Source organism: Pleurodeles waltl, chromosome 12 (assembly GCF_031143425.1).
Source record: "Pleurodeles waltl isolate 20211129_DDA chromosome 12, aPleWal1.hap1.20221129, whole genome shotgun sequence".
NCBI lineage: Eukaryota > Metazoa > Chordata > Amphibia > Caudata > Salamandridae > Pleurodeles > Pleurodeles waltl.
In genome coordinates this window covers 586,532,845-586,559,951 of record NC_090451.1, presented here as the reverse complement: position 1 = coordinate 586,559,951, position 27,107 = coordinate 586,532,845, and the positions used below count along the sequence as shown (strand labels likewise).

The window sequence follows — 27,107 nt, the reverse complement described above, 5'->3', positions numbered from 1 at the left end:
TTTCTGGGCTCTGGGGTGGGGTAATTTACTTACTTTTACTGTTTTCTTACTCTCCCAGCGATTCTGCACACACTACACTCGTCTAGGGGGGAACTCGTGATTCGCATTCCACTTTCTTAGTATATGGTTTGTGTTGACCCTAGACCTATTTTCTCTCAGTGCATTCTATAGAATGTCCTACTGTTTGCATTGTTTTATGACTATTTACTTGTCTAATTTTGGGGTTTAGTGTATATATTGTGTACAATACTTACCTCCAGAAGGGGTATTTTCGCTAGGATATTTTTGGTACTGTGTCACCCAAAAAAATACCTATATTTTTGTTAACACTGAGTATGGTCTTTACTTGTGTATAAGTACTGTGTAACTATAAGTGGTAATGCATGAGCTTTGCATGTCTCCTAGTTCAGCCTAAGCTGCTCTGCTATTGCTACCTCTTTCGGCCTAAGCTGCTAGAACACTACTAGTTCACTAATAAGGGGTAACTGGACCTGGTATATGGTTTAAGTACCCAAGGTACCCACAACAAACCAGGCCAGCCTCCTACACTGCCGCTGACCCAATCGTGATCCAGCAGCCACTACTGCAGATCTTTTTGCAGTTTCTTTCAAAATCTACACAACTGGTCAGAGCCCCCTGATGAAATTCACTGGTTCTTCAGATCCCACTCGAGAACCCACAAACATCATCTGGTGTGCTTGACCAGCCGGATGCGGGTGTCCATGAGCCCCAACAGTCTCTGAGTCATCCGCCCTGAGATCCAGGACAGTGGCTGAATCATCAGACCACAGCCCACTGGGGAGAAGGCACACAACTGCACTGGAATTGCTTTAGAGCAATGATACACATAGTACGGCCCTCCTGAGATTTACATGCAGCCCAGCGGCACTGGGCTGCTCTTACTAGACTCAGCACTAATATTTAAAAAATTTAAATAAACAGGCAAGCATTTATTTAAGGTGAGTTGAAGGTAAAGAAAAGAGATAACAGAGTGTTCTGTACAAAGTAACATCGGAAACACCTCCATTTTTAAAGAAATATTCGAAGCAAAAATGGAAAAGCATGATCAAGTCTGCTAAAAATTTAAGTGTATTTCATTAACACGCAGTAACTTCACCTTAGTACACCAGATTATATCACTGCATTGAAGAAATATATTTTTTCAAAGTGATAATTTTCTAATCAGAATTTAGAAACACTCTCTCCCCCATCCCCCACCCCGACAACAATGCCTTTGATGAGCTAAGAGGCAAGTCAGCTATGTGCACTCTTTGGGTGGCCTAGGTTTCAATTACACAAAAATATTATAGTTTATTAAATCAAACACAAGAAGGTTTTGTACAGCACACATCCTGAAGTCATGCGAGGTCCTCATGTGATAATGAACAAAAAGCAGGGAAAGTGAAATAAAACATTTGCTTAGGATCCCACAGTTTGGTTAAGTGGAGAAGCTGTGATTATTCCCCAGTTAATGGTTTCATGTTGTGCTATTCAGACACTAGAAATATATGCTTTTTTTACCCTACACCCACCTTTCTGCAAACCCTTAACCGACACCCTGCTGCCATCAGTGCGGCCCTCGGTCACATCAAAGACCAAACTCTCTGGCCCCCAGGAAAATGTTTGCGAGTACCCATGTTTTAGAGGCTGTACACACCCCTAGACGCAGTGCCCCACAATCAAACTGGCATGACCAATGAGCTGATTCCTAGATTTGGGATCCTATTACTGGATAAGTTTGAATGATAGAAAGGGGAGGGTTTGCGAGGAATCTGTTGTCTACCAGAAAGAGTGTTACCTAAGTTAAGTCATTTGATCTTCTGATAAAGACTTCAAGCCAAAGATTCCTCAACTTCTGAATAGATACCAAAGCAGTACCAAAATGGATGTTGGCTGTGAATGGGCTCAAACCAGAATGTCCTGAAGAGTCGAGCGGATGAAATACCCTTCCTGGTAGACATGATTGTCCAGACAGTAGTGCTCTGTGAGGGAACATATAGAGGGATGCCCACATATCCTCCGGGGCAAATGTCTGGAACCGCGACTCCATGTGATGAGGTGGTTGTAGCAGCACTAGCCCTGGCAGAATGAGTACGCAGTTCTTTTGGATGCAGCTTTTTGGCCAATGTGTAGCAGATCATAACGCAAAGCACGATACAATAGGAGGTGCTTCTTTACTGCACAACCTTGCCTTTTTTCGCTCCAGCGAGCCCCACAGAGAGATGACCGTCCATCCGGTGGTCTGTTTTCTAATCTATGTAGAAGTTCAGTGCTTTTTGGTGGTACTAGCGATGGGGCCTCTCCCTCCCTTAGAGAAGTGAAGCGGAGAATAGAACGCTGGTAAGGTGATGGTTTGGTTGACGTGAAATGGCATCACAACTTCTAACAGAAAGGATGTCTGAGTCCACTGAGTCAGTTTGTCTGGGAAGAAAGTAGTGTACAACTTGTTGACGTATAAGTTACATACCTTCAGTGACCATATATCTGGTAGAGAGATATTCTAGTTGAAGATTCCTTATCTTAGAATTCGCCCAGGTGTCAGACCGGATCCGGAGATTTTTTCTTTGAGCAATACCCTTGCGCGTCAGTAGGTGGCATCAGTCGACTCCACACGCTTAGTACATAGAGGCCGCCTCGGCGCAGTGACATCAGTTTCTTTTCACAATTTTCCACGCCAAAGTGCAGAGCTGCGATGAACACTGAAATTGGTGCGCCAGAGCGAAGGCCCTGAATATGGAAGCCCTTCCTTAGAAATCAGTTCGCAAGAGGGGAGGATGGCAGGGTCAGTAAGGAATCTGCAACTAGAATATGTCTCTACCAGATATAACGTTACCAAAGGTTAGTAATTTGTACATCTGGTAGAGACTTCTAGTTGCAGATTCCTTACCTTAGAATAGATACCCAAGCACTGCCTTCCTCGGAGGTGGGCTGCAAACCATGATCATACTAGAAAGTCCTGCAGGACTGAATAACCAAAGCAGCCATCCCGACGGACCTGACTGACCAGGCAGTAATGTTTAGTAAACGTGTGCAAGGATGCCCACGTAGCTGCCTGGCAGATATCCAGGGCAGGAACTCCGTGTGCTAACGCAGTGGATGCAGAAGTTGCTTTGGTGGAATGAAAGCGCAAGCCTTTAGGGGGTTGCTTCTTAGCCAAAGCATAGCACATCTTGATGCAAAGAAGTACCCATCGAGAGATGGTGCGTTTTTGCACCACCTTCCCTTCCTCTCACCCACATATCCAACAAAGAGTTGATCGCCCACCTGGAAATCTTTAGTCAATTGAAATAGAACACCAACACTTTTTTTTGGATCGAGATGGTGGAGTCTCTCCTCCTCATGAGAAGGATGTGCGTAAAAAGGTAGGCAAAGTGATGGACTGGCCTACATGAAAAGGTGTAACGACTTTGGGAAGGAAGAAAGCCTTAGTGTGTAACACCACTTCGTCAGGGTGCACAGCCAAGTATGAGGGCATAGACGAAAGAACCTGAAGCTCACTAACTCTGCAAGCAGAAGTGATGGCAACAAGAAAAACAGTCTTGGAAGTGAGGAGCCATAAGGGACAATTGCGCATTGGCTCAAAGGGAGTACACATTAAGAAAGTAAACGCAAGATTGAGGTCCCACTGAGGCATAATAAGAAGAGTGGGAGAAAACAAATGGATGAGACCCATAAGGAATAGACTAAAAATAGAAGACTTAAAGAGAGAAGGCTGTCCCTGGCATTAGCCTTCTTGGATTTCACGGTGTGGGAACCCTCTGGGAGCATCTGAGTGGCCAGTGCCAGCAGGTGATGTCAGAGATCCCTCCTGATAGGTGCATACCTGGTTAGGTAGCCAATCCTCCTCTCAGGGCTATGAAGGGTCTCTCCTCTGGGTGTTCCCTCAGATGCGATTTACAAGACTCCACCAGGACTCCTCGGCATCCTCTGCTTTAGCTTCTGACCATCAGAGCAACCGCAGACTGCTCCAGGAATTGCTGTAACTGCAAAAAAGTATCTAGGAGGCTACTGTGACCTGCAACTTCAGCTCCAGCCAACAACTGCAACAGTTTCCAAGGTGTTCACGCTCGGAGGACTGCCTTTCTTCACCCTGCACCAAAGAACCGAAGGAATCTCCCGTGGAGTGACAGAGTCACTTCCCTGCCTCAGCAGGCAACCTTCTGCGACGATGACCAGTACTCTGGGACTCCTCTCCTGTCGACAAGCGTGATCCCTGGAACAAAGGTGGTAGACTGAAGTGATTCTGACTGTCCAAAGGTCCAGCTGTCCAAATTTGGGGGAGGTAAAGGCTTGCCTCCCTGTGCCAGACAGTACCCCTGTGCATTGCGTCCATTGCAGCTCCTTGGGCTTCTGTGCACTTCTTCCAAAAGTTCTTCGAGCACAGCGTAGCCTAGGTCCCCAGCAGTCTATCCTGCAATGCACAGTTCTGTAAGTTGTTCTCTGGCAGCGTGGGATCCGATCCTCCTGTGTAGTGCTGCGATGACCACACTTTGTAACTTCTTTGTCCCCGTGTCCTGGGACTCCTGTTGGTGCTGCCTGGTCTTCTGAGGGCTCTCTGAAGTGCTGAGAGCCCCCTCTTTCTCCTCAGTCTGAGCAGAGACCCCCAGGTCCCTCCTTGGCCTGCGCAGCATTTCTTTGACACAAAACGCATATTTGCTTGAACCAAGGCTTGTTGGCGGAATCCAGCGACACAAACAGCTTGTATCCAACAACTCAACGTGGGACATCTATTGTATCAAGCAGAAACCTGCAGCTATCTTCCTTGGTGCATTTCTGTACGCTTCTTCTAACCGGAGAATACACTTTTGCACCTTCTTCCAGGTTGGCAGGGGCTCCTGTTCTTCCTGGACTTGGTCTCCTCTCTCCACAGGTCTTCAGGTACAGGAATCCACCGTTGGTTCCTTGCAGTCTTGCTTGGTTCTTGCGTAATTCTTAATCACGACTTATAGTGTGTTTCTGAAGAAACTTCCTGTACTTTACTCCTGCTTTCCCGGGCTCTGAGGTGGGGTACTTTACTTACCTTTGGTGTTTTCTTACACTACCAGCACCCCTCTACACACTACACTTGCCTAGGGGGGAATTCGACATTCACATTCCACTATCTTAGTATATGGTTTGTGTTGCCCCTAGGCTCATTGCATCTATTGCGTTTTTCACTTTTTGCACTATTCTATGACTGTTTACTTACCTGATTTTGGTTACTAGTGTAGTGTTACTAGTGTATATATTGTGTATAATACTTATCTCCTAGGGGAGTATAGCCTCTAAGATATTTTTGGCCTTGTGTCACTAAAATAAAGTACATTTATTTTTGGTAACGCTGAGTATTGTCTCTTATTGTGTATACTTACTGTGTGACTATAGTGGTATTGCAAGAGCTTTGCATGTCTCCTAGCTCAGCCTTGGCTGCTCTGCTACAGCTACCTCTAGACAGCCTAAGCTGCTAGACGCTGCCTACATTTCACTAATAAGGGATAACTGGACCTGGCATAAAGTGCAAGTACCTTAGGTACTGTAGGAGGCTGGCCTGGCTTGTAGTGGGTACCAAGGGGTACTTACACTCTGTACCAGGTCCAGTTATCCCTTATTAGTGTAGAAGAGGTGTTTCTAGCAGCTTAGGCTGATAGAAGGTAGCTATAGCAGAGCAGCTTAGGCTGAACTAGGAGACATGCAAAGCTCCTACTATACCACTGGTGTCATATGCACAATATCATAAGAAAACACAATATACAGATATACTAAAAATAAAGGTACTTTATTTTTATGACAATATGCCAAAAGTAGCTCAGTGAGTACCCTCGGTATGAGGATGCCAAATATACACAAGATATATGTACACAATACCAAAAATATGCAGTAATAGCAAAAGGAAGTAATGCAAGCGATGTAGAATTACAGTAGATTGCAATAGGAGCACATAGGTATAGGGGCAACACAAACCATATACTTCAAAAGTGGAATGCGAACCACGAATGGACCCCAAACCTATGTGAGCTTGTAGAGGGTTGCTAGGACTGTAAGAAAACAATGAGGGTTAGAAAAATAGCCCACCCCACGACCCTGAAAAGTAGGTGTAAATTGCACCTATATTCCCCAGAGAGCACAGAAGTTGTGATAGGGGAATTCTGCAAGGAAGACCAACACCAGCAATGCAACCAAAGTGGATTTCCGGACAAGAGTACCTGTGGAACAAGGGGACCAAGTACAAGACTCACAACAAAGTTGAGAGTGGGCAGATGCCCAGGAAATGCCAGCTGAGGGTGCAACGAAGCTGCCACCGGATGGTAGAAGCTGTGGATTCTGCAAGAACGAAGAGGGCTAGAAACTTCCCCTTTGGAGGATGGATGTCCCACGTCGTATAGAAGCTTGCAGAGGTGTTCCCATGCAGAAAGACCGCAAACAAGCCTCGCTAGCTGCAAGGGTCGCGGTTAGGGTTTTTGGATGCTGCTGTGGCCCAGGAGGGACCAGGATGTCGCCACTTGGATGAGGAGACAGAGGGGGCGCCCAGCAAGTCAGGGAGCCCTCACAGAAGCAGGCAGCACCCACAGAAGTACCGGAACAGGCACTTAGAAGAGGAGTGAACCGGAGCTCTCCCGAAGACACAAAAGGGAGTCCCACGACGCTGGAGGACAACTCAGGAGGTTGTGCACTGCAGGTTAGAGTGTCGGGGACCCAGGCTTGGCTGTGCACGAAGGAAATCCTGGAAGAGTGCACAGGAGCCGGAGCAGCTGCAAATCATGCGGTACCCAGCAATGCAGTATAGCGTGGGGAGGCAAGGACTTACCTCCACCAAACGTGGACTGAAGAGTCACTGGACTGTGGGAGTCACTTGGACAGAGTTGCTGAGTTCCAGGGACCACGCTTGTCGAACTGAGAGGGGGCCCAGAGGACCGTTGATGCAGTCTTTTGTTGCCTGTGGTTGCAGGGGGAAGATTCCGTCGACCCACGGGAGATTTCTTCAGAGCTCCTGGTGCAAGAAGGAGGCAGGCTACCCCCAGGGCATGCACCACCAGGAAAACAGTCGAGAAGGTGGCAGGATCAGCGATACAAGGTTGCAGTAGTCGTGTTTGGTACTTTGTTGTGGTTTTGCAGGCGTCCTTAGCAGTCAGCGCTTGATCCTTTGGCAGAAGGTGGCTACCTAGGAAGAAGGATAGGCTAGCAACACAGGTAAGAGCCTATCAGAAGGAGTCTCTGACGTCACCTGCTGGCACTGGCCACTCAGCAGTCCAGTGTGCCAGCAGCACCTCTGTTTCCAAGATGGCAGAGGTCTGGAGCACACTGGAGGAGCTCTGGGCACCTCCCTGGGAGGTGCAGGTCAGGGGAGTGGTCACTCCCCTTTCCTTTGTCCAGTTTCGCGCCAGAGCAGGGCTGGGGGATCCCTGATCCGGTGTAGACTGGCTTATGCAGAGATGGGCACCATCTGTGCCGATCAAAGCATTTCCAGAGGCTGGGGGAGGCTACTCCTCCCCAGCCCTGACACCTTTTTCCAAAGGGAGAGGGTGTAACACCCTCTCTCTGAGGAAGTCCTTTGTTCTGCCTTCCTGGGCCAAGCCTGGCTGGACCCCAGGAGGGCAGAAACCTGTCTGAGGGGTTGGCAGCAGCAGCAGCAGCTGCAGTGAAACCCCGGGAAAGGCAGTTTGGCAGTACCCGGGTCTGTGCTAGAGACTTGGGGTGACAATTCCATGATCTTAGACATGTTACATGGCCATGTTCGGAGTTACCATCGTGACGCTGTACGTAGGTAGTGACCTATGTCCAGTGCACGCGTGCACGCACTCAAAAGTCTGGGGAATTTGCCCTGAACGATGTGGGGGCACCTTGGCTAGTGCCAGGGTGCCCACACACTAAGTAACTTAGCACCCAACCTTTACCAGGTAAAGGTTAGACATATAGGTGACTTATAAGTTACTTAAGTGCAGTGGTAAATGGCTGTGAAATAATGTGGACGTTATTTCACTCAGGCTGCAGTGGCAGGCCTGTGTAAGAATTGTCAGAGCTCCCTATGGGTGGCAAAAGAAATGCTGCAGCCCATATGGATCTCCTGGAACCCCAATACCCTGGGTACCTCAGTACCAAATACTAGGGAATTATAAGGGTGTTTCAGTATGCCAATGTGAATTGGTAAAATTGGTCACTAGCCTGTTAGTGACAATTTGGAAAGCAGAGAGAGCATAACCACTGAGGTTCTGGTTAGCAGAGCCTCAGTGAGACAGTTAGGCATCACACAGGGAACACATACAGGGACCACTTATGAGCACTGGGGCCCTGCAGGGTCCCAGTGACACATACACTAAAACAACATATATACAGTGAAATATGGGGGTAACATGCCAGGCAAGATGGTACTTTCCTACACCCCCCCCCCCCCCCCCCCCCCCAAACGAAGGACAATAAGACTAGCCATGACCTGAGTCTTCATTGTCTAAGTGGAAATATCTGGAGAGTCCATCTGCATTGGAGTGGGTACTCCCAGGTCTATGTTCCACTGTATAGTCCATTCCCTGTAGCGATATGGACCACCTCAACAATTTAGGGTTTTCACCTTTCATTTGTTTTAGCCAAAGTAGAGGTTTGTGGTCTCTCTGAACAATGAAGTGAGTGCCAAACAGGTATGGCCTCAACTTCTTCAGTGCCCAGACCACAGCAAAGGCCTCCCTCTCTATGGCAGACCAACGCTTTTCTCTAGGGGTCAACCTCCTACTGATAAAAGCAACAGGTTGATCCTGGCCCTCAGAATTGAGTTGTGATAAGAATGCCCCCCTACCCCTAATTCAGATGCATCAGTTTGAACAATTAATTACTTGGAGTAACATTGGCTTTTTAGGACAAGTGCAGTGCACATGGCCTGTTTCAGCTCCTCAAAAGCCTTCTGACAGCTAGCTGTCCACAGTACCTTTTTAGGCATTTTCTTGGAGGTGAGGTCATTAAGTGGGGCGGCAATGGAGCCATAGTTCTTAATGAACCTCCTGTAATACCCAGTGAGGCCTAAGAAGGCTCTCACCTGGGTCTGAGTTGTAGGGGGAACTCAATCTATGATAGTTTGGATTTTCCCCAGAAGTGGTGCAATCTGTTCTCCACCTACCAGGTGTCACAGATAAACCACTTTCCCCTGCCCTATCTGGTACTATGAGGCCTTGATAGAGAGGCCTGCCTTTTGCAGGGCCTCCAAAACTTTCCACAGGTGGACCAGGTGATCATCCCAGGTGGAGCTAAAGACAGCTATATCATCTAGATATGCTGCACTAAAAGCCTCCAACCCTTGCAGGACTGTATTCACCAACCTCTGAAAAGTGGCAGGGGCATTTTTCAAACCAAAGGGCATTACTGTGAATTGGTAGTGCCCTCCAATAGTCGAACATGCAGTTTTTGCTTTAGCATCCTCTGATAACTTGATCTGCCAATACCCTGCAGTCAAATCAAAGGTGCTTAGATACTTGGCAGATGCTAGTGTATCTATGAGCTCATCTGCCCTGGGTATAGGGTGATCATCAGTTTTTGTTACGTGGTTGAGACCTCTAATCTACACAAAACCTCATCTCTCTTTTCCCATCTTTTGAGTGAGGTTTACATACAAGCACCACAGGAGAGGCCCATGGGCTATCAGAGTGTTCAACCACTCCCAGTTCAAGCATTTTCTGAACCTCTTGTTTTATGCAGGCTCTGACATGGTCAGGCTGCCTATAGATCTTACTTTTGACAGGCATGCTGTCTCCAGTATCTGTCTCCAGTACTGTGCCAGGCACCAAGAAGTGGTGCCTGGCACAGTAGAAAAGAGTTCAGAAAACTGACCCAGGAGATTTATGGAGTGGTCTTTCTGCTCAGTAGTAAGACAGTCTGCCAAAACTACACCTTCCACCAGAGTATCTTGTTCTGTGGAAGAGAAGAGATCAGGGAGAGGGTCACTCTCTTCTTCCTGTCCTTCATCTGTTGCCATGAGCAGGGTGAGATCAGCCCTGTCATAGTAGGGTTTTAGGCGATTGACATGAATCACCCTAAGGGGACTCCTGGCAGTGCCCAAGTCAACCAAATAGGTGACTTCTCCCTTCTTTTCAACAATGATGTGGGGTCCACTCCATTTGTCTTGGAGTGCTCTTGAGGCCACAGGCTCCAAGACCCACACCTTCTGTCCTGGTTGGTACTGAATCAGAACAGCCTTCTGGTCATACCATTGCTTTTGGAGCTCTTGGCTGGCCTGAAGGTTTTTACTGGCCTTTTTCATGTACTCAGCCATTCTGGATCTTAGGCAAGTACATATCCACTATGTCTTGCTTAGGAGCTTTTAAAGGTTGTTCCCAACCCTCCTTTACAAGTGTTAGAGGACCTCTTACAGGGTGCCCAAATACGAGTTCAAAGGGGCTGAAGCCCACTCCTTTCTGAGGTACCTCCCTGTAAGCAAAAAGGAGGAAAGGTAACAGGAAATCCCATCTCCTCCTGAGTTTTTCAGGGAGTCCCGTTATCATTCCTTTGAGAGTTTTATTAAACCTCTCTACCAGTCCATTTGTTTGTGGATGATAAGGTGTAGTGAATTTGTATGTTACACCACATTCCTTCCACATGGCCTTCAAGTATGCAGACATAAAGTTGCTACCCCTGTCTGATACCACCTCTTTTGGGAAACCCACCCTGGAAAAGATTCCCAGGAGGGCTTTTGCCACTGCAGGTGCTGTAGTGGTCCTTAGAGGAATTGCTTTAGGATATCTTGTGGCATGGTCCACTACCACCAAGATAAACCTATTGCCTGAAGCAGTAGGAGGGTCAAGGGGGCCAACTATGTCAACCCCTACCCTTTCAAAAGGGAACCCCAACCACAGGCAGTGGAATAAGGGGAGCCTTTGGTGTGCCACCAGTCTTGCCACTGGCTTGGCAGGTCACACAGGACTTACAAAAGTATTATGTGTCCTCGAACATCCTAGGCCAATGAAACGGGGGACAAGCCTTTCCCATGTTTTAATTTGCCCTAAATGTCCAGCCAAGGGAATGTCGTGTGCCAGAGTTAGGAGGAACTCTCTGTATTGCAGGGGCATGACCAATCTCCTGGCTGCTCCAGGTTTTGGGTCCCTTGCCTCTGTATACAAGAGGTTGTCCTCCCAGTAAACTCTATGTGAGTCACTGACATCCCCATTTTGCTGTTTGACAGCTTGCTGTCTTAGACCCTCTAATGTGGGACAGGTTTGCTGTGCCACACTCAGCTCCTCCCTGGCAGGCCCCCCTCCACCCAAAAGCTCAGCAGTGTCTGCTTCTAGCTCCTCTGGTAAAGGTTCTTCACAGGGGGGAAATTCTTCTTCCTCAGAAGTTGAATCATCTGTAGAGGGAGGGATAGTGGGTAGGGATTTACCCTTACTAACCATAGCTTTACGGAGCACTTGGTCCATTGTTCCAGGATCGAAGTCACCCTGTCCATTTTGCTTTTTGGCCTGAGTCCTGGTTAAAGCAAAAATATGCCCAGGAATGCCCAGCATTGCTGCATGAGCCTCCAACTCCACTTCTGCCCAAGCTGATGTCTCTAAATCATTCCCTAGTAGACAGTCTACAGGTAAATCTGAGGCAACCACAACTTTCTTTGGACCAGTAACCACCCCCAGTTGAGATTCACAACAGCCATGGGGTGGCTAAGAGTGCTGTTATGAGCGTCTGTCACTTGGTACTGGTGACCAAGTAGGTGGTGTTCAGGGTGTACCAGTTTCTCTATTACCATGGTAACACTGGCACATGTGTCCCTGTAGGCCTGAACCTCAACACCATTTATTAGGGGAAGTTGCTTGTACTTATCCATATTAAGGGGACAAGCAACCAAGGTGGCCAAATCAATGGCACCTTTAGAGACTAGCACAGCCTCTGTGGTCTCCCTAACAAGACCAACCCCAACTAAATTACCAAAAGTGAGCCCAGCTACTCCCTTGGATTTGCTATTAGTAGGTTTGCTCCCACCACCACTGCTATTACTAAGGGCACTAGGTGTAGCAGTAGGTGTTGTGGTAGTGGGAGGCTTGTTGCTTTTCTTTGGACAACTGGCATCAGCTGTCCAATGGCCTTTTATTTTACATAAATAGCACCATGGTTTCTTTACTTGATTAGAAGAGGATTTGGACCCACCACCCCCACCAGAGTGTTTTTGTGGGCCTGATGAAGACTCATTTGTAGATTTGTCCCCACCCTTGTCTGAAGACTTACCATCCTTCTTCTTGCCATCCTTGTCATCCCCTGTATGAACTTTTCTGTTCACTCTTGTTCTGACACATTTGTCTGCCTTATTTCCCAATTCTTGGGGAGAGGTCAGATCTGAGTCCACTAGATATTGGCGTAACAAATCAGACACACAGTTATTCAGAATATGCTCTCTCAGGATCAGATTATACAGGCTTTCATAGTCAGAAACTTTACTGCCATGTAACCACCCCTCCAAGGCCTTCACTGAATAGTCAACAAAGTCTACCCAGTCTTGTGAGGACTCTTTTCTGGTTTCTCTGAACTTAATCCTGTATTATTCAGTGGTTAAACCAAATCCATCCAAGAGTGCATTCTTCAAAACTGTAAAATTATTGGCATCACTTTCCTTCACAGTAAGGAGCCTATCCCTACCCTTTCCACTGAAAGATAGCCATAGGATAGCAGCCCACTGCCTTTGAGGGACCCCCTGTACAACACAGGCCCTCTCAAGTGCAGCAAACCACTTGTTAATGTCATCCCCCTCCTTGTAAGGGGGAACTATCTTATGCAGATTCCTAGAATCATGCTCTTTTACAGAATTACTATCTGGAATACTGCTGCTGCCACCATGGGGTCAAAACCCAACCTCTGTCTTTCTTTTTCTAAGTTTAAAGATTCCCTGTCTAGAGCCAGCTGTTGCTGTTTAAGCTTCAGCCTGGACTCTTCCACTCTCAATCTATTGAGTTCCCTTTCTAACATTCTGCCATCAGGGTGGGTGGGTCGGGCATGCTTTGACACAGAAGAATGATGTGAATGAACAGAGGGAGACCTGTCCCTAACAGTTGGCACCCTAACAACCTGGCCTGCAGGAATAACATCCCTACTGTGATGAGAGCTCACATTAGTACCAGCTATGCTAGGTGGTCTGCTAAGGGGCAGGTTGGGAAGATCACCGTCTAACACTCTTATTAGGGGTCCCCCTGAGTCAGAGTGTGAACCATCTCCTAACTTCTCAATGGATGTGCCAGCTAAGGCCTTATCATTCTCAATAAGCATGTTAGATAACAATTCTCTAGAGGGATTCTCCCATACCCCTAAACCTCTATCAATGAGGAGACTCCTCAAACCCTTCCAGTTAAGGTGGTCCATATAAGCTGAGCTGACCAGATCAAGAGAAGGTCCTACATCAGACATAATAGAAAAAGGTTTAGGGACAGATAAAAGAAAGAAAAAGTTTCAGGACTTTTTAAGGAAACAGAAAAAAACTTTTTCAACTTTTTAGAAACTTTTTGAAAGTTTAGAGGTACTTTTCAGCACTTAGCAGATAGTGTAAGAGAAGAATAGCAAAACATTTTGGTTAGGTGTACATACACTGAACTTGTTTTGTATATTTTTCTCTTATGAAAAGTACAATATGACAAAGTGGTAAGTAGTTACAAGTACTTATCCCACCGCTGCACGACCAATGTAGGAGGCTGGCCTGGCTTGTAGTGGGTACCAAGGGGTACTTACACTCTGTACCAGGTCCAGTTATCCCTTATTAGTGTAGAAGAGGTGTTTCTAGCAGCTTAGGCTGATAGAAGGTAGCTATAGCAGAGCAGCTTAGGCTGAACTAGGAGACATGCAAAGCTCCTCCTATACCACTGGTGTCATATGCACAATATCATAAGAAAACACAATACACAGATATACTAAAAATAAAGGTACTTTATTTTTATGACAATATGCCAAAAGTATCTCAGTGAGTACCCTTGGTATGAGGATGCCAAATATACACAAGATATATGTACACAATACCAAAAATATGCAGTAATAGCAAAAGGAAGTAATGCAAGCGATGTAGAATTACAGTAGATTGCAATAGGAGCACATAGGTATAGGGGCAACACAAACCATATACTCCAAAAGTGGAATGCAAACCACGAATGGACCCCAAACCTATGTGAGCTTGTAGAGGGTCGCTGGGACTGTAAGAAAACAGTGAGGGTTAGAAAAATAGCCCACCCCAAGACCCTGAAAAGTAGGTGTAAAGTGCACCTATATTCCCCAGAGAGCACAGAAGTCGTGATAGGGGAATTCTGCAAGAAAGACCAACACCAGCAATGCAACCAGAGTGGATTTCCGGACGAGAGTACCTGTGGAACAAGGGGACCAAGTCCAAGAGTCACGACAAAGTCGAGATTGGGCAGATGCCCAGGAAATGCCAGCTGAGGGTGCAACGAAGCTGCCACCGGATGGTAGAAGCTGTGGATTCTGCAAGAACGAAGAGGGCTAGAAACTTCCCCTTTGGAGGATGGATGTCCCACGTCGTGTAGAAGCTTGCGGAGGTGTTCCCACACAGAAAGACCGCAAACAAGCCTTGCTAGCTGCAAGGGTCGTGGTTAGGGTTTTTGGATGCTGCTGTGGCCCAGGAGGGACCAGGATGTCGCCACTTGGATGAGGAGACAGAGGAGGCGCCCAGCAAGTCAAGGAGCCCTCACAGAAGCAGGAAGCACCCGCAGAAGTACCAGAACAGGCACTTAGAAGAGGAGTGAACCAGAGCTCACCCGAAGACACAAAAGGGAGTCCCACGACGCCAGAGGACAACTCAGAAGGTTGTGCATTGCAGGTTAGAGTGTCGGGGACCCAGGCTTGGCTGTGCACAAAGGAAATCCTGGAAGAGTGCACAGGAGCCGGAGCAGCTGCAAATCACGCGGTACCCAGCAATGCAGTCTAGCGTGGGGAGGCAAGGACTTACCTCCACCAAACTTGGACTGAAGAGTCACTGGACTGTGGGAGTCACTTGGACGGAGTTGCTGAGTTCCAGGGACCACGCTCGTCGTGCTGAGATGGGACCCAGAGGACCGGTGATGCAGTCTTTTGTTGCCTGCGGTTGCAGAGGGAAGATTCCGTCGACCCACAGGAGATTTCTTCAGAGCTCCTGGTGCAAGAAGGAGGCAGGCTACCCCCAGAGCATGCACCACCAGGAAAACAGTTGAGAAGGCGGCAGGATCAGCGATACAAGGTTGCAATAGTCGTCTTTGCTACTTTGTTGTGGTTTTGCAGGCGTCCTGAGCAGTCAGCGGTCGATCCTCTGGCAGAAGGTGAAGAGAGAGATGCAGAGGAACTCTGATGAGCACTTGCATTCGTTATCTAAAGAATTCCCCAAAGCAGAGACCCTAAATAGCCAGAAAAGGAGGTTTGGCTACCTAGGAAGGAGGATAGGCTAGCAACACAGGTAAGAGCCTATCAGAAGGAGTCTCTGACCTCACCTGCTGGCCCTGGCCACTCAGAGCAGTCCAGTGTGCCAGCAGCACCTCTGTTTCCAAGATGGCAGAGGCCTGGAGCACACTGGAGGAGCTCTGGGCACCTCCCAGGGGAGGTGCAGGTCGGGGGAGTGGTCACTCCCCTTTCCTTTGTCCAGTTTCGCGCCAGAGCAGGGCTGGGGGATCCCTGAACCGGTGTAGACTGCCTTATGCAGAGATGGGCACCATTTGTGCCCATCAAAGCATTTCCAGAGGCTGGGGGAGGCTACTCCTCCGCAGCCCTGACACCTTTTTCCAAAGGGAGAGGGTTTAACACCCTCTCTCTGAGGACGTCCTTTGTTCTGCCTTCCTGGGCCAAGCCTGGCTGGACACCAGAAACCTGTCTGAGGGGTTGGCAGCAGCAGCAGCAGCTGCAGTGAAACCCCGGGAAAGGCAGTTTAGCAGTACCTGGGTCTGTGCTAGAGACTCAGGAGATCATGGAATTGTCTCCCCAATGCCAGAATGGCATTGGGTGACAATTCCATGATCTTAGACATGTTACATGGCCATGTTCGGAGTTACCATTGTGACGCTGTACATAGGTATGTCCAGTGCACACGTGTAATGGTGTACCCACACTCACAAAGTCCGCGGAATTTGTCCTGAACGATGTGGGGGCACCTTGGCTAGTGCCAGGGTGCCCACACACTAAGTAACTTAGCACCCAACCTTTACCAGGTAAAGGTTAGACATATAGGTGACTTATAAGTTACTTAAGTGCAGTGGTAAATGGCTGTGAAATAACGTGGACGTTATTTCACTCAGGCTGCAGTGGCAGGCCTGTGTAAGAATCGTCAGATCTCCCTATGGGTGGCAAAAGAAATGCTGCAGCCCATAGGGATCTCCTGGAACCCCAATGCCCTGGGTACCTCAGTACCATATACTAGGGAATTATAAGGGTATTCCAGTATGCCAATGTGAATTGGTAAAATTGGTCACTAGCCTGTTAGTGACAATTTGGAAAGCAGAGAGAGCATAACCACTGAGGTTCTGGTTAGCAAAGCCTCAGTGAGACAGTTAGTCATCACACAGGGAACACATACATTGCCCACTTATGAGCACTGGGGGCCTGGCTGGCAGGGTCCCAGTGACACATACACTAAAACAACATATATATGGTGAAATATGGGGTTAAAATGCCAGACAAGATGGTACTTTCCTACAGGTACCCACTACAAACCAGGCCAGCCCCCCACAACGACCACATGGGATTCCACGCCCCTGGCCACGCAGCAGCTGAACAGCATGGGTGGCACAGTGGCTAGGAATGGGATGTGACAGGGAGCCACTTCTGTGGCCATGAAAGGGGCAAAAGGTGGTCTGTTGGGAACAAGGGGCAGTGGAAAGGCCAAGAGCCTGAGCTGTAGCCCAAGAGTCCTTGAACCTCCCCTAAGCTGGGTCCGGCTTGTCTCCAAAGAGACGGGAGCCATCAAAGGGCATGTTCATAAGTCTATTGGACATCCCCCGAGATACCAGATGTATGTAACCAGGCGTGGCGCCTCCAGGCCCCTGTCATCGCAACCAATCTACCTAGAGAGTCAGTTGTGTCCAGCCAACATCTGATAGTGAACTGAGCCGCGTCTCTCCCATCGGTGACAGCTTGGGAGACAATATCACGGCCCTTCTCCAGTATCTGCAGCAGAAATTGTGCAACCGTATCCCACAAAGGCATGCGCTGTTCACTGAAAGCAGCGTGAGACTGGAGGTAGTAGACATACTCTTCCCAAATTGTTCCAGCCTTTTTGATTCCCTATCTGGAGGTGCAGAAGGGAATGCACCCGAGGATGAGGATGCCTGGATGACAAGGCGCTCAGGCGTTGGGTGTTGGGTCAGGAATTTAGGGTCGTTCAGGGTGGTCTGATGGCAGTGTGCGATAGTCCTGTTCACAGGAGGGCTTCATAGAATGGAAGAAGAGGCTCAGATGTGGAAGCCCCTGGTTGAAGCACCTCTGTCAGTAGATTAGACCTGACCTGAACAGTAGGCAGCTGAAGGCCAAGGACCTCAGCCGCCCTACTGACCACCATGGAGTAAGTTGCTCCCTCCACCGTAGCCACAGCAGGAGAAAAGACAGCATGCCAGCATCTGGAGAGGTATCCAGACCAGTGCTCTCCCCCAACTCCTGTGCCCAGTCCAAGTTAGGATCATCCATAAGGCTCCAGGGGCCCCTCCAATACTTTCCCGAATTCGTACCCGTAAGAAAAAGAGTCAGAACCCAACCTGGGGTGAATAGACCCCATCGAAGAAGGAAGCGGCTTTGGCCGAAGCCGGTCCGACTCCAAGTCGTCAGGTCGATGCCAATGGTGGACACCACAGACATTGGGAGAGTCGACAATCGAACTGGCAGTGGGGAAGGTCTCAATGATACGACCGGTGCTGGTACAGATCTGAGAGCGGATCCGGAGGGGACTTCGGTGGCCGGAGTTGCCGGCGCCGAACCCGAAGCCCCCCTGACTGAAACCTTTGAGCCCGAAAGCACCGTAGAGGGGTTGGCCTGCCCAAAAATGAGGCGCATAGCCTCATAAAACTCCTTCAATTGGGCAGAGGCAGCCCCAGCTCCCAGAAACTCGGGGAGGGGCGGGCGGACCTAGAAGGGTTACACTATGCAGAGAAATTAGTTCACAGAGTGGAGAGGATAGGAGGGTTGATAAGGAACCTGGAATAGTTAAAGCCTCTAACAGATACAGCGTTACCGAAAATAAGTAATTTGATTCATCTGATTCCTAACCTTAGAATAGACACCCAAGCACTTTGGGATTTAGACCACAAAGTTTTGGAGGACCGAACAGTCAAAGCCCCCATCACGATGGACCTGACTGTCCAGGCAGTAGTGTTTGGTAAATGTGTGTGGAGATGCCAATGTTGACGCCAGACAGATGTCCAGGCCAAGAACTCCACAAGCTAATGCCGTGTTTGCAGCTTTGGCACTGATGGAATGAGCACACAAGCCCTTTCTTCCTCTTAACGAACTCAATGAAGAGTTGATCGCCCACCCGGTACACTTTAGTACGATCAATGTAGAACGAGAATGCTCTTTTAGGGTCCCAGAGGTTCAGTCTCTCCTCCTCTTTGAAAGAGTGAGGCAGAGCCAAGAAGGTAGGCAATGTCATGGGTCGGATCTATGTGAAAAGGTATCACCACTATCGGCAGGAATGAGGCACGTGTTCTCAAAACAAGTTTTTCTGGGAATCAAGTGGTAAAAGGAGGGTGCACAGAAAGTACTTGCAGTTCACAAACCCATCTGACCAATGTAAAGGACAATAGAAAAGCTGTTTTAATGGTCAGAAGGAATAGTGACAAATGTGCAAGGACTCAAAGTGTGACCACATCAGAAAGGTCAGACCTAGTTTTAAGTTTCACTGGGGCATGATGAAGGGTTTTGGAGGGAAGATAAGTTGTAGCCTTTTTTAGGAAACTAGTCACAAGAGGTGACTTTAACAGGGAGGACGCTGATCCTGCAACCTTAAAAATGCTGTTATGGCCGAAAGACATCCTTTAAATGTCACCTAAAGCAAAGCCTTGCTGGGCTAACGAGAGAACAAACAAAAAAATGTATGACAAAGGTACAGAAAGGGGATAAACATTTTTGGAAGCAAGCCAAGCCACAAATTTGTAGCAATGGCAGGCATATACTGTCTTGGTTGAGAGACGTCTAGCTGCATAATTACATCACAGACTATTTTAGGGAGGTCAAAAACTGTTTACTGCAGCTGCTCAATCCCCACACTTGAGGCACGCCGTGCACAGATTTGGGGGCAGAACTCTATCCTGTGACAGGAGATCCTTCCCAAAGGGCAACCTGAAAAGAGGATAGATGCTCATGATCTGAAGCGTGAGATACTATACTCTCCATGCCCAATCTGGAGCTACAAGAATTACTTGGGCCCAGTTGGCCTTGATCTTCTTGAGAACCCTGGACATGAGTGCTACTGGCATAAAGGCGTACAGGAGGCCTGAACTTCACTTGAGACTAAAAGCATCTCTGAGTTACAGTTGACTTGGAAACTCCAAAGCACAAAAGATCTGATATTGCATGTTCTTAGCAGTGCCAAATAGATCTAACCAAAGTTCTCGCCAGTCAATGAAGAGAGCTTGCATCATCTCCAGATGGAGACAAGACTGCTGATCTGCTTTCACTGGCGGAGCTTGTCTGTTCAAGCATTCAGAGAACCCACCAGAGGTTGGACCACCAGGAATATGTCCTGATGTTCCAGCCATTCCATAGATGCTGGGCCTCTGGATACAGGGTCCACTACCCCAACCTGCCTTTTTTGTTTCAATACCACATGGGGTGGTATTATCCTGGAACACCTGTACCAGCCTCCCCTTAATGGAAACAAACAAAGCATTTTAAAGCCAGGCAAATTGCTCAACTCCAACAGGTTGAGGTGGAGCTGAGACTCCAACGGAGACCAAAGTGATCTCTCCCACTCTCCCAGATGGCGGCTCCAACCCAGGAGTGATGCATCCGTCACAACAGTCATCTCTGGGTTGGACAGAGAGCTCTGCTGCTGACCCAATCTTGGTTCGTCAGCCACCACTGCAAATCATTTGCAGTTCCCTCCGATATCTGGATCAGGTTGGAGAGATTTCAGTGATGCTGTCTCCACTGAGACTTCAGGTCACACTGAGCAGCCCGCATCTGCCAGTGGGCATATGTTGCCAGAAGGATGCAGAAGCCCTTGAGCCCTAGCAGTCTCACATAAATACAGGATAAGGGTTGAAACATCAGAGTCAGTCTGAATATCCCAGAACTGTGTCCAGAATAGCTCAGATGAAAGGGAGCATCTGAGAGGGAGTCAGGCATGACTTCAGCACGCTGATAGTGAACTCCAGCGAATGCAGGAGGTCCACCTTAGTCTGGTGGTGGGAGCGGACACTCTGGGATGAGCCGGCTTTCAAAAGCCAGTCATCAACGTAAAGAAGGACTAAACCCACAGACCACTGCAGCTGTGCTAAAACCACAGCCATTACCTTGTTGATATCTAAGAGGTAAAAAGGGAGCACAGCCAACTGAAAATGCTTGTGGCCCACTGTAAATCACATGTAATGCCTGTGGCAAGGCCGGGATATGGGAATAGGAAACCAGAAAGTCCAGGACTACAATCCAGTCTCAATGATCCAGGGCAGACAGAACCTGAACCAACGTGAGCCTATTCAATTTCTGCTTCAAGAATAAGTTTGGAGGTCACAGATCTATAATAGGGCAGAGGCCTTTGTCCTTCTTGGGCACCAGAAAGTACAGGGCATAGCAACTACACCCTACTTCTGATGCAGGCACCCTCGCAATGGTTCCAATGGCCAAAAGAGCATCTACTTCCCGACAGTGCAGGGAGAGGTGGCCCTGCCTCAGCTGGTTTGAGGATGGTGGGGTTTCTAAGAAAGGGATGGTGTAACCCCACTGAACAATGTGAAGTACCCACTTGCCTGCAGTAATGGACGGCTAGCAAGACAGGTGATGTTGAATCCTGCTAGCCACTGGGTGCCCAGGATGGTAAGAGGAAGAACTAAAGGGGCTTTGAGACTGCAAATGCCTAAGTGGGGGCTGGTGGGAAGGGGGGTTTGTTGGCGCACTGGGTAGACCTAGGTCTGTGTGTCCTAAGAGGTTTAATGGAGCTACAGGCACAAAAGGGTTGGGAAGCCTGTAGACAAAAGAGGCCGGACTGAATTAACATGGCTGGTAACCCCTACCGTAGCCACGGAAGGGGCGATAGGCAGCATAGGGATGATTAGGGGCCATGGAGCGACCCAGGAGCAGGGCAGTGGCACAGATGTTCTTGAAGTCTCTAGCGCAGAATCTGCCTTATCACTGAGGAGGCAGGTGCAATTGAAGGGCATATGTCTATAAGGGATGCCTGGACATACTCCGAAAAGCCAGTAGATTTTAGCCAGGTGTGGCGTCTGAGTGCCACTGATGATGCAATTGCTCTGCCTAGCAAGTCAGTTATATTCAGCCTGCAGTGAATAGTCAACTTTGCTGCATCCTTGCCATAGGTAACAGCCTGGATCAAAACACTCGCCCCTCATCCAACACCATGTGCAGCACTTGAGCAACCAAATCCAAAACGCTGTGGGTGTTTCACCCCAAGAGGCATGCAGTGTTTATCAGCCACAGTGCAAGGCCGGCAGAAGAGAAAATCCTCTTGCCAAAGGTCTCCAGCCATTCAGATTCCCTATCCAGTGGTGGGTTAGGGAACACGCCATGGTTAACTTTGGAGGGGGGGGGGCCAGGGCAACCAGAATCTCCGGTTCGACTTCTTTGATTTTTTTTTTAGAGACTTACCCAACGACTTTAAGCACAATGATGAGCGCCTTGAAGGGCTCTATGAATGGGTCCAGGACCATCCAAGCAACTGGGACCTGTTGCGCCATTGAGTTGACCAGCGTCAGGGCAACCAAGAGCTTCAGAGAGCATTCCAGCAACACCTTGGGGTTCATGGCACTGGCAGTCCTCACAGGTCTTTGAGTTGTGGCCCGGCTCCAAGCATCAGAGGCAAACCAAGTGAATGTCTGTCATAGACATCTGCCTGTGACTGACACCACAAGTTTTAAATTCCACTGTTTTTTTTGGGTGACAGCCTCGCACACTGGGAGACAAGGTCTCAAAAGGATGTCAGCAAACAATTCAAACAAAGTTGTTCCCAAAAAAGACAGATATAGCTCTCGCTGGATCTGAGCTGATGATGCAGAAAGAAAATAACTGATGTCAGCGAAATGGATTAGCACCTATAGGCACTACACTTGTCACTTCTGACACCCTCTCAATAGCCCCTTTGACCAAAAGGGCTTGCAATTCATGTTGCAGAATGAAAAGATAGTCCTCCGTCAGTCTTTGGGGAGACGGTGGAAGGTGCAGCAGTGCAGACAGCAAGGTGCAGGCATAACCATTTGAAACAATTTGCAGGTTCCACCTTGTCTGATGTTATGGTCTGCCAATCTGGCAAGAATCACTGGATCCTGCCCCCCACCTTGTGGTCGTGCATCACTAAGAGCATGCTAAAGGGGTTTTGTAGATGGGTCTGCAATGCGGGTAGAGGGCCGGGCAGCCCATTGACTTTGACAGGACTGGTAGGCACTACAGCTACAAAATAGCGGGGCATCAAGCTGGGTGTGGTGGATTGGCTGGCAGTACTGGGAACCTCTGTCGAAACTGGAAAAGAAGCGGGATGGCTGATGCAACTGGCAGCGGTTGGGTGGGGGGGAACCACTCGAGAGCAGGTCAGCTTTGTACCCAGATAGGAGAGTCCCATTGGAGGGCATGTCCCTGAGGGATGACTGGACATTGCCTGAAGAACAGGTGGACTGCAGCCAGGTGTGGCAGCGAATGGCAACACTGGTGCAGATGGTGCACCCAAAGGAATTAGTGGGTCCAAGCCACAAGGAATCATGAACTTGGCAGTATCTTGCCCTTCCTAAATGGCCTAGGCAAAGACAGACCGGAGATCTTCAGGGACACCTAGGAGGACTTAGGCCATGAGTCCTAAAGGGCGTAAGAATAGTACTCCAGCAAGAATCAAGCTGGTGGGTGAAAAAAGAAATAATTTGTCAAAGGTTTCAACACATTTAGACTTCCTAGCAGGGGGAGAGGCTGGAAACATGCTACTGTTAGGTTTGTTTGTAAACACTTGGACCACACTAAGCTTCCAGGAAGGGGTGCGGAGGAAAAAATGCATGATCGCTTGGGGCACGGTGATAGCATCACAGAGGTGGCAACTGATTGGCAGACCAGAGCAAGGTTTGCCAAATGCTCCCAATAAGGTATCTGCGAAGGCCTCATTAAATGGCAGAAGGGACTCAGTAGATATTTACCCTAGCTGGACAGCAGCTCCACACCTTTATCTCCAAGGTGGGGAGCTGGAGGTCAAGGGCTTTAGCCAACTGTGCCTTACCATTGTGTAGGAAGCAGACCTTTCTGTGGCTGGTCCAGGGGCTGAGAGAAGGCCTGTTTCAAGGGAGGTACCAAGACCACTAACCTCCTGCAAGTCATCATACCAACTGACATCTGTGTGAAATCAGACACATCATAAAAGAAATTCAAGTTCGTCCTGAAAAGTGTATGTAGAGTGAGTTGTCTTCCCTGTGGATGCGGCAGAGTAAGTGGAGGAAGCGGTGTCTCAACAGTCATCGGACAGTACTAGCTAGGTGACAATGGATTCAGTATCAGTGTTCAAGTCTCAGGGACTGGCATGGACTGTGGTGCTGGAGAAGGGTTTGGACTAAAGACAGAGATAATGAGTTTGAAGGATTCAACTGGCGCCTAGAACAAACTCACCAATGCTACCTTAGGTGGAAGGCCTCTTGCTCCTTGGAGCCCAAGGTTTTGCCTGAGGGAGCTGGCAAGGATGCAAAGCCAACAAATGGAGTGAGATTGAGATCCATGGTGCTGCCTTAGCTCCTGCTCATGCAAATGGAGAGGTGATTATGCTTGGACATGTTAATTTCACCTAGTGGTCCTGGGTGGCCTTCAAGTTTATCGAAGTGCAGTAACCCCAAGCTTTCGAGTTGTGACTCAGCCACAGGCATCCAGTGTCATCTGTTGGAGATCTGTCGTGGACATTTGCTTGCGACAGTCCCCACAAGACCTAAAACTAGTCATTTTAAGATTTAACATCGCTTGCACACTAAGTAAATTTTTCGATATATCAAGGTAATGTATTTCTGAGAGACCTGAGAGAGCCCTGAATCAGCGTCTGGTTGCGCAGAAAGAAATAAACTAATCTTAGTATGCTGGACTGTTGCATATTTAGGCTCTGTTCATCACTGCAGAACTGCACGCACCACCTGCAGGCGATCAGAGGTACTGCTGAAACGTTTCCAGATCCAGTCTGAAGCCTGGGGAATATTTAAAAGGTGAGGAGTCTGTGAATAGAAGTCTCTGTCAAAAACGTTGTTTCTGTAGTAGCCCCTTTCCTAATGCAAGAGCTTTCTTCTCCTTTGTCCAGCCTCGTCCTTGCATTCACATTTTTTTCTTTGCACAAAAAACATGTTTTATCATATTTAACACCCACTTCTCGGAGGGTACCTCTCTCCACTGCTCAAAGAATCCCCATAGTTTGCACCCTTCTGTTGTCTGGTGTTGGCGGTCTTACCTTACTGAGTTACTTAAAGGCCATTGCTGATCCTTTAATAGCTGGGCCTTTTCTTCAGGCCCTGCCCCAAAAGGGCTGTCTCTGGTATTGGTAGTACAGCCATGATGTACCTTTTCATTGAGTAGCAGTAGGCTGTGGTAATGGTGGAGGCGGTGGCGGGGTTGGAAGCCATTTCTCTCTATCAGCCTTCTGCTAGGTGTTGTTTCTTTTTCTGAAAAACCCTCTAAATGGAAAAGCATGCATCACTATTGCTGTGTCATTATCTTTCTTCATTTCCCGAGGACAGTCATAGACAACTGTACTCAACAGACTCTCTCACTAGTGAAGGGTATGTTTATGATGGAGACTTGAACCTCTTGCTTGAAGCCAGAGACCCTCAGCCAAGTGTACCTCTTCAAGGTGGTGCAGTACACATTTGTCTGCTGGCAGTGTCCAAGTGTCTACTGAATCAAGTACCGATTCCAGGCATGTGATGTTCTTCCCTTTCTGGATAAAACACTCTACCCTCATTATTATTCTGGTCAGGGACGTGCTGCATCAGTTCTTTGATCTCCGCCTTTTGTTGGTGACCATACATGTTGACCAGGGCACTGGAGATCATATTTAATCCACTACATGAGTGCTGTTCTTTCCATCTTACCTCCTACTAAGTCAATCTTCTTGTCTGGTGGTGGATGAGAGGAAGAGGATGAATTGGTTCTAACCCTAGCAGTGGTTGTTGCTGATGTACACTGATACCTTGCTGGACAGGTTGTACATCTCTATCCTGAGGCTGATGTCTTGGACAATGCTTGTTCCTCAGGCTAATGTGTGGGGCAGCATGGGTAGGAACTGCTTCTTCTATGCAGGTAGCAGTGTCCCCAGGAGGACAGGTGGAAGCAAATTTCGGAATGGTCTTCTTCTAACAGCATCTGCAAGTGTCTTCAGCTCTTCTGATCAGGTAGTGATAAAGGAGGAGGTTGTCTACCGGTGAAAGTCTCAAGGGCTAAAGTTTAAATACTTACTCAGATGAGTATGCAGTTATATCTTTCCATGCATCCCCTTCTTGGTGTTCTTTTGACACTGCCTACTCATCCTCTTGGTGGAAATCCTCCTGTTCTTCGTTCTGACTGCTCCTCTGTTTTGGCTGTTTTGGAGAACTTTAAGGGGATTCAAAAAACGTTATTAAATCATTGGAGTTGGTCTTTTTTTTTTCTTTTTGAAGAGCCTCCCTTTCAGCTTCAAGGCTCAACTTTGCCTTTTGATGTTGAGCATCTGTGTTCTCTGTCTGACCGGGTGTTTTTTTCAGCCTCACAATACCCTTCCATTTTGGATCTCTGCCACCCCTGAACATCTTTCAGGACAGAGTATTCATAGGTGTGTCCTCTTTGGTATCCTTTGTCTTAGAACTGTGTTTTTTTTGGCTAGGTCCACCTGCACTTTGGTGTGTTGTGTGTTCCCGGAGTTCAAAAATATTGACTCAAACTAGTGGCCCAAATGTGCGCTCATCTTTTCAGTACGGCAGTGTCTTTCGGTGCCCTTTTCAATGCTCCTTGATCCTTCTACAGTTGGTAGTATGTGGTTTCTTCAAACCTGAATTCCTAGTCTGCCCAGCCATCCTTTCCTTCATGAATGACTGCTTCATGCCTGGACAGCCTTTGCATACCACGAACTGGGCATTCTCCAACTGCATGGTTGAAGTCTCTGAACAAACCTGGATTTCTGGAGGTTATCTGTCTTCTGCTCCACCTTGTGTCCCTTGATTTAGTTTATTCTCTCTCTTTTCTCCGGGTTTCAACATTCGCTGATCAAATGTTGTAGTTTGCTTTTAGACACAATGAGTGGAAAAAATAATTTTAAGATGGTGACCGTGCACAGACACTTTTTGGGCCTAAGTATGACATCATATACGACAGACAGACACCAAATTGTCAACGTTACCAGTGGAAAAAAAAAAAAAAGAAAGAAGAATGAATGAATTCCAAACCTAACCAATAGATGATGGAATAATGCAAAGCATGTGAATCTTGAAAAGATTCAAGCTAAAAAACAAACAAAATAAAAATTATATGGATATATATATATATATATATATATATATATATATATATATATATATATATATATATATATAGTAGCACATGAATGTTATGCTTTGATGTTAGAACCTATTTCATAGAATCTTGATTTCAGAGATTTGTCCATCATTATTGGAATTATGCCTGCTGCTGTGGCTCGTGCAAAGAACATATTAGGCAAATAGGAGTTGTCAGACAGAAAAGCTTATAATATACTTCATTTCATCTTTCTCTTACAGTACATTGGACATACCTTTTTCCAGCCGCGACAGTGTGTAGTCTATGATGTTCACTTCAATTTTGTGAGTAGGAATCTGGCGAGTTGAACCATTAAGCTTGTACTTTATTGTGCTGACCGATGTTTTTTTCACCAGAACGTTGCCCCAGTGAAGGTCTCTGAAATGGACCAAACGCAAGGAGTAGTAAACAATTTTCAGGATACTGTCACCAGAGGCTTCAGGTGGAGACCAAAGGAAAATTAAGAGATGTACCAAAACTACAATAAGGGGTGCTTAGAGGAGGAATGACTAAGA

At 47.7% G+C, this 27,107-nt stretch overlaps 1 protein-coding gene across 2 annotated transcripts in view; it reads right to left on the bottom strand.

Moving 5' to 3' along the window:
- The window catches only part of HASPIN (histone H3 associated protein kinase), an 854,350-nt gene that overhangs the window by 125,643 nt on the left and 701,600 nt on the right, over positions 1-27,107 (bottom strand). For both annotated transcript variants that reach the window (XM_069217741.1, XM_069217740.1), the window contains exon 14: positions 26,828-26,970. In XM_069217741.1, coding sequence (XP_069073842.1) covers positions 26,828-26,970 — 143 coding nt within the window. The remainder of the gene's footprint in view (positions 1-26,827; positions 26,971-27,107) is intronic.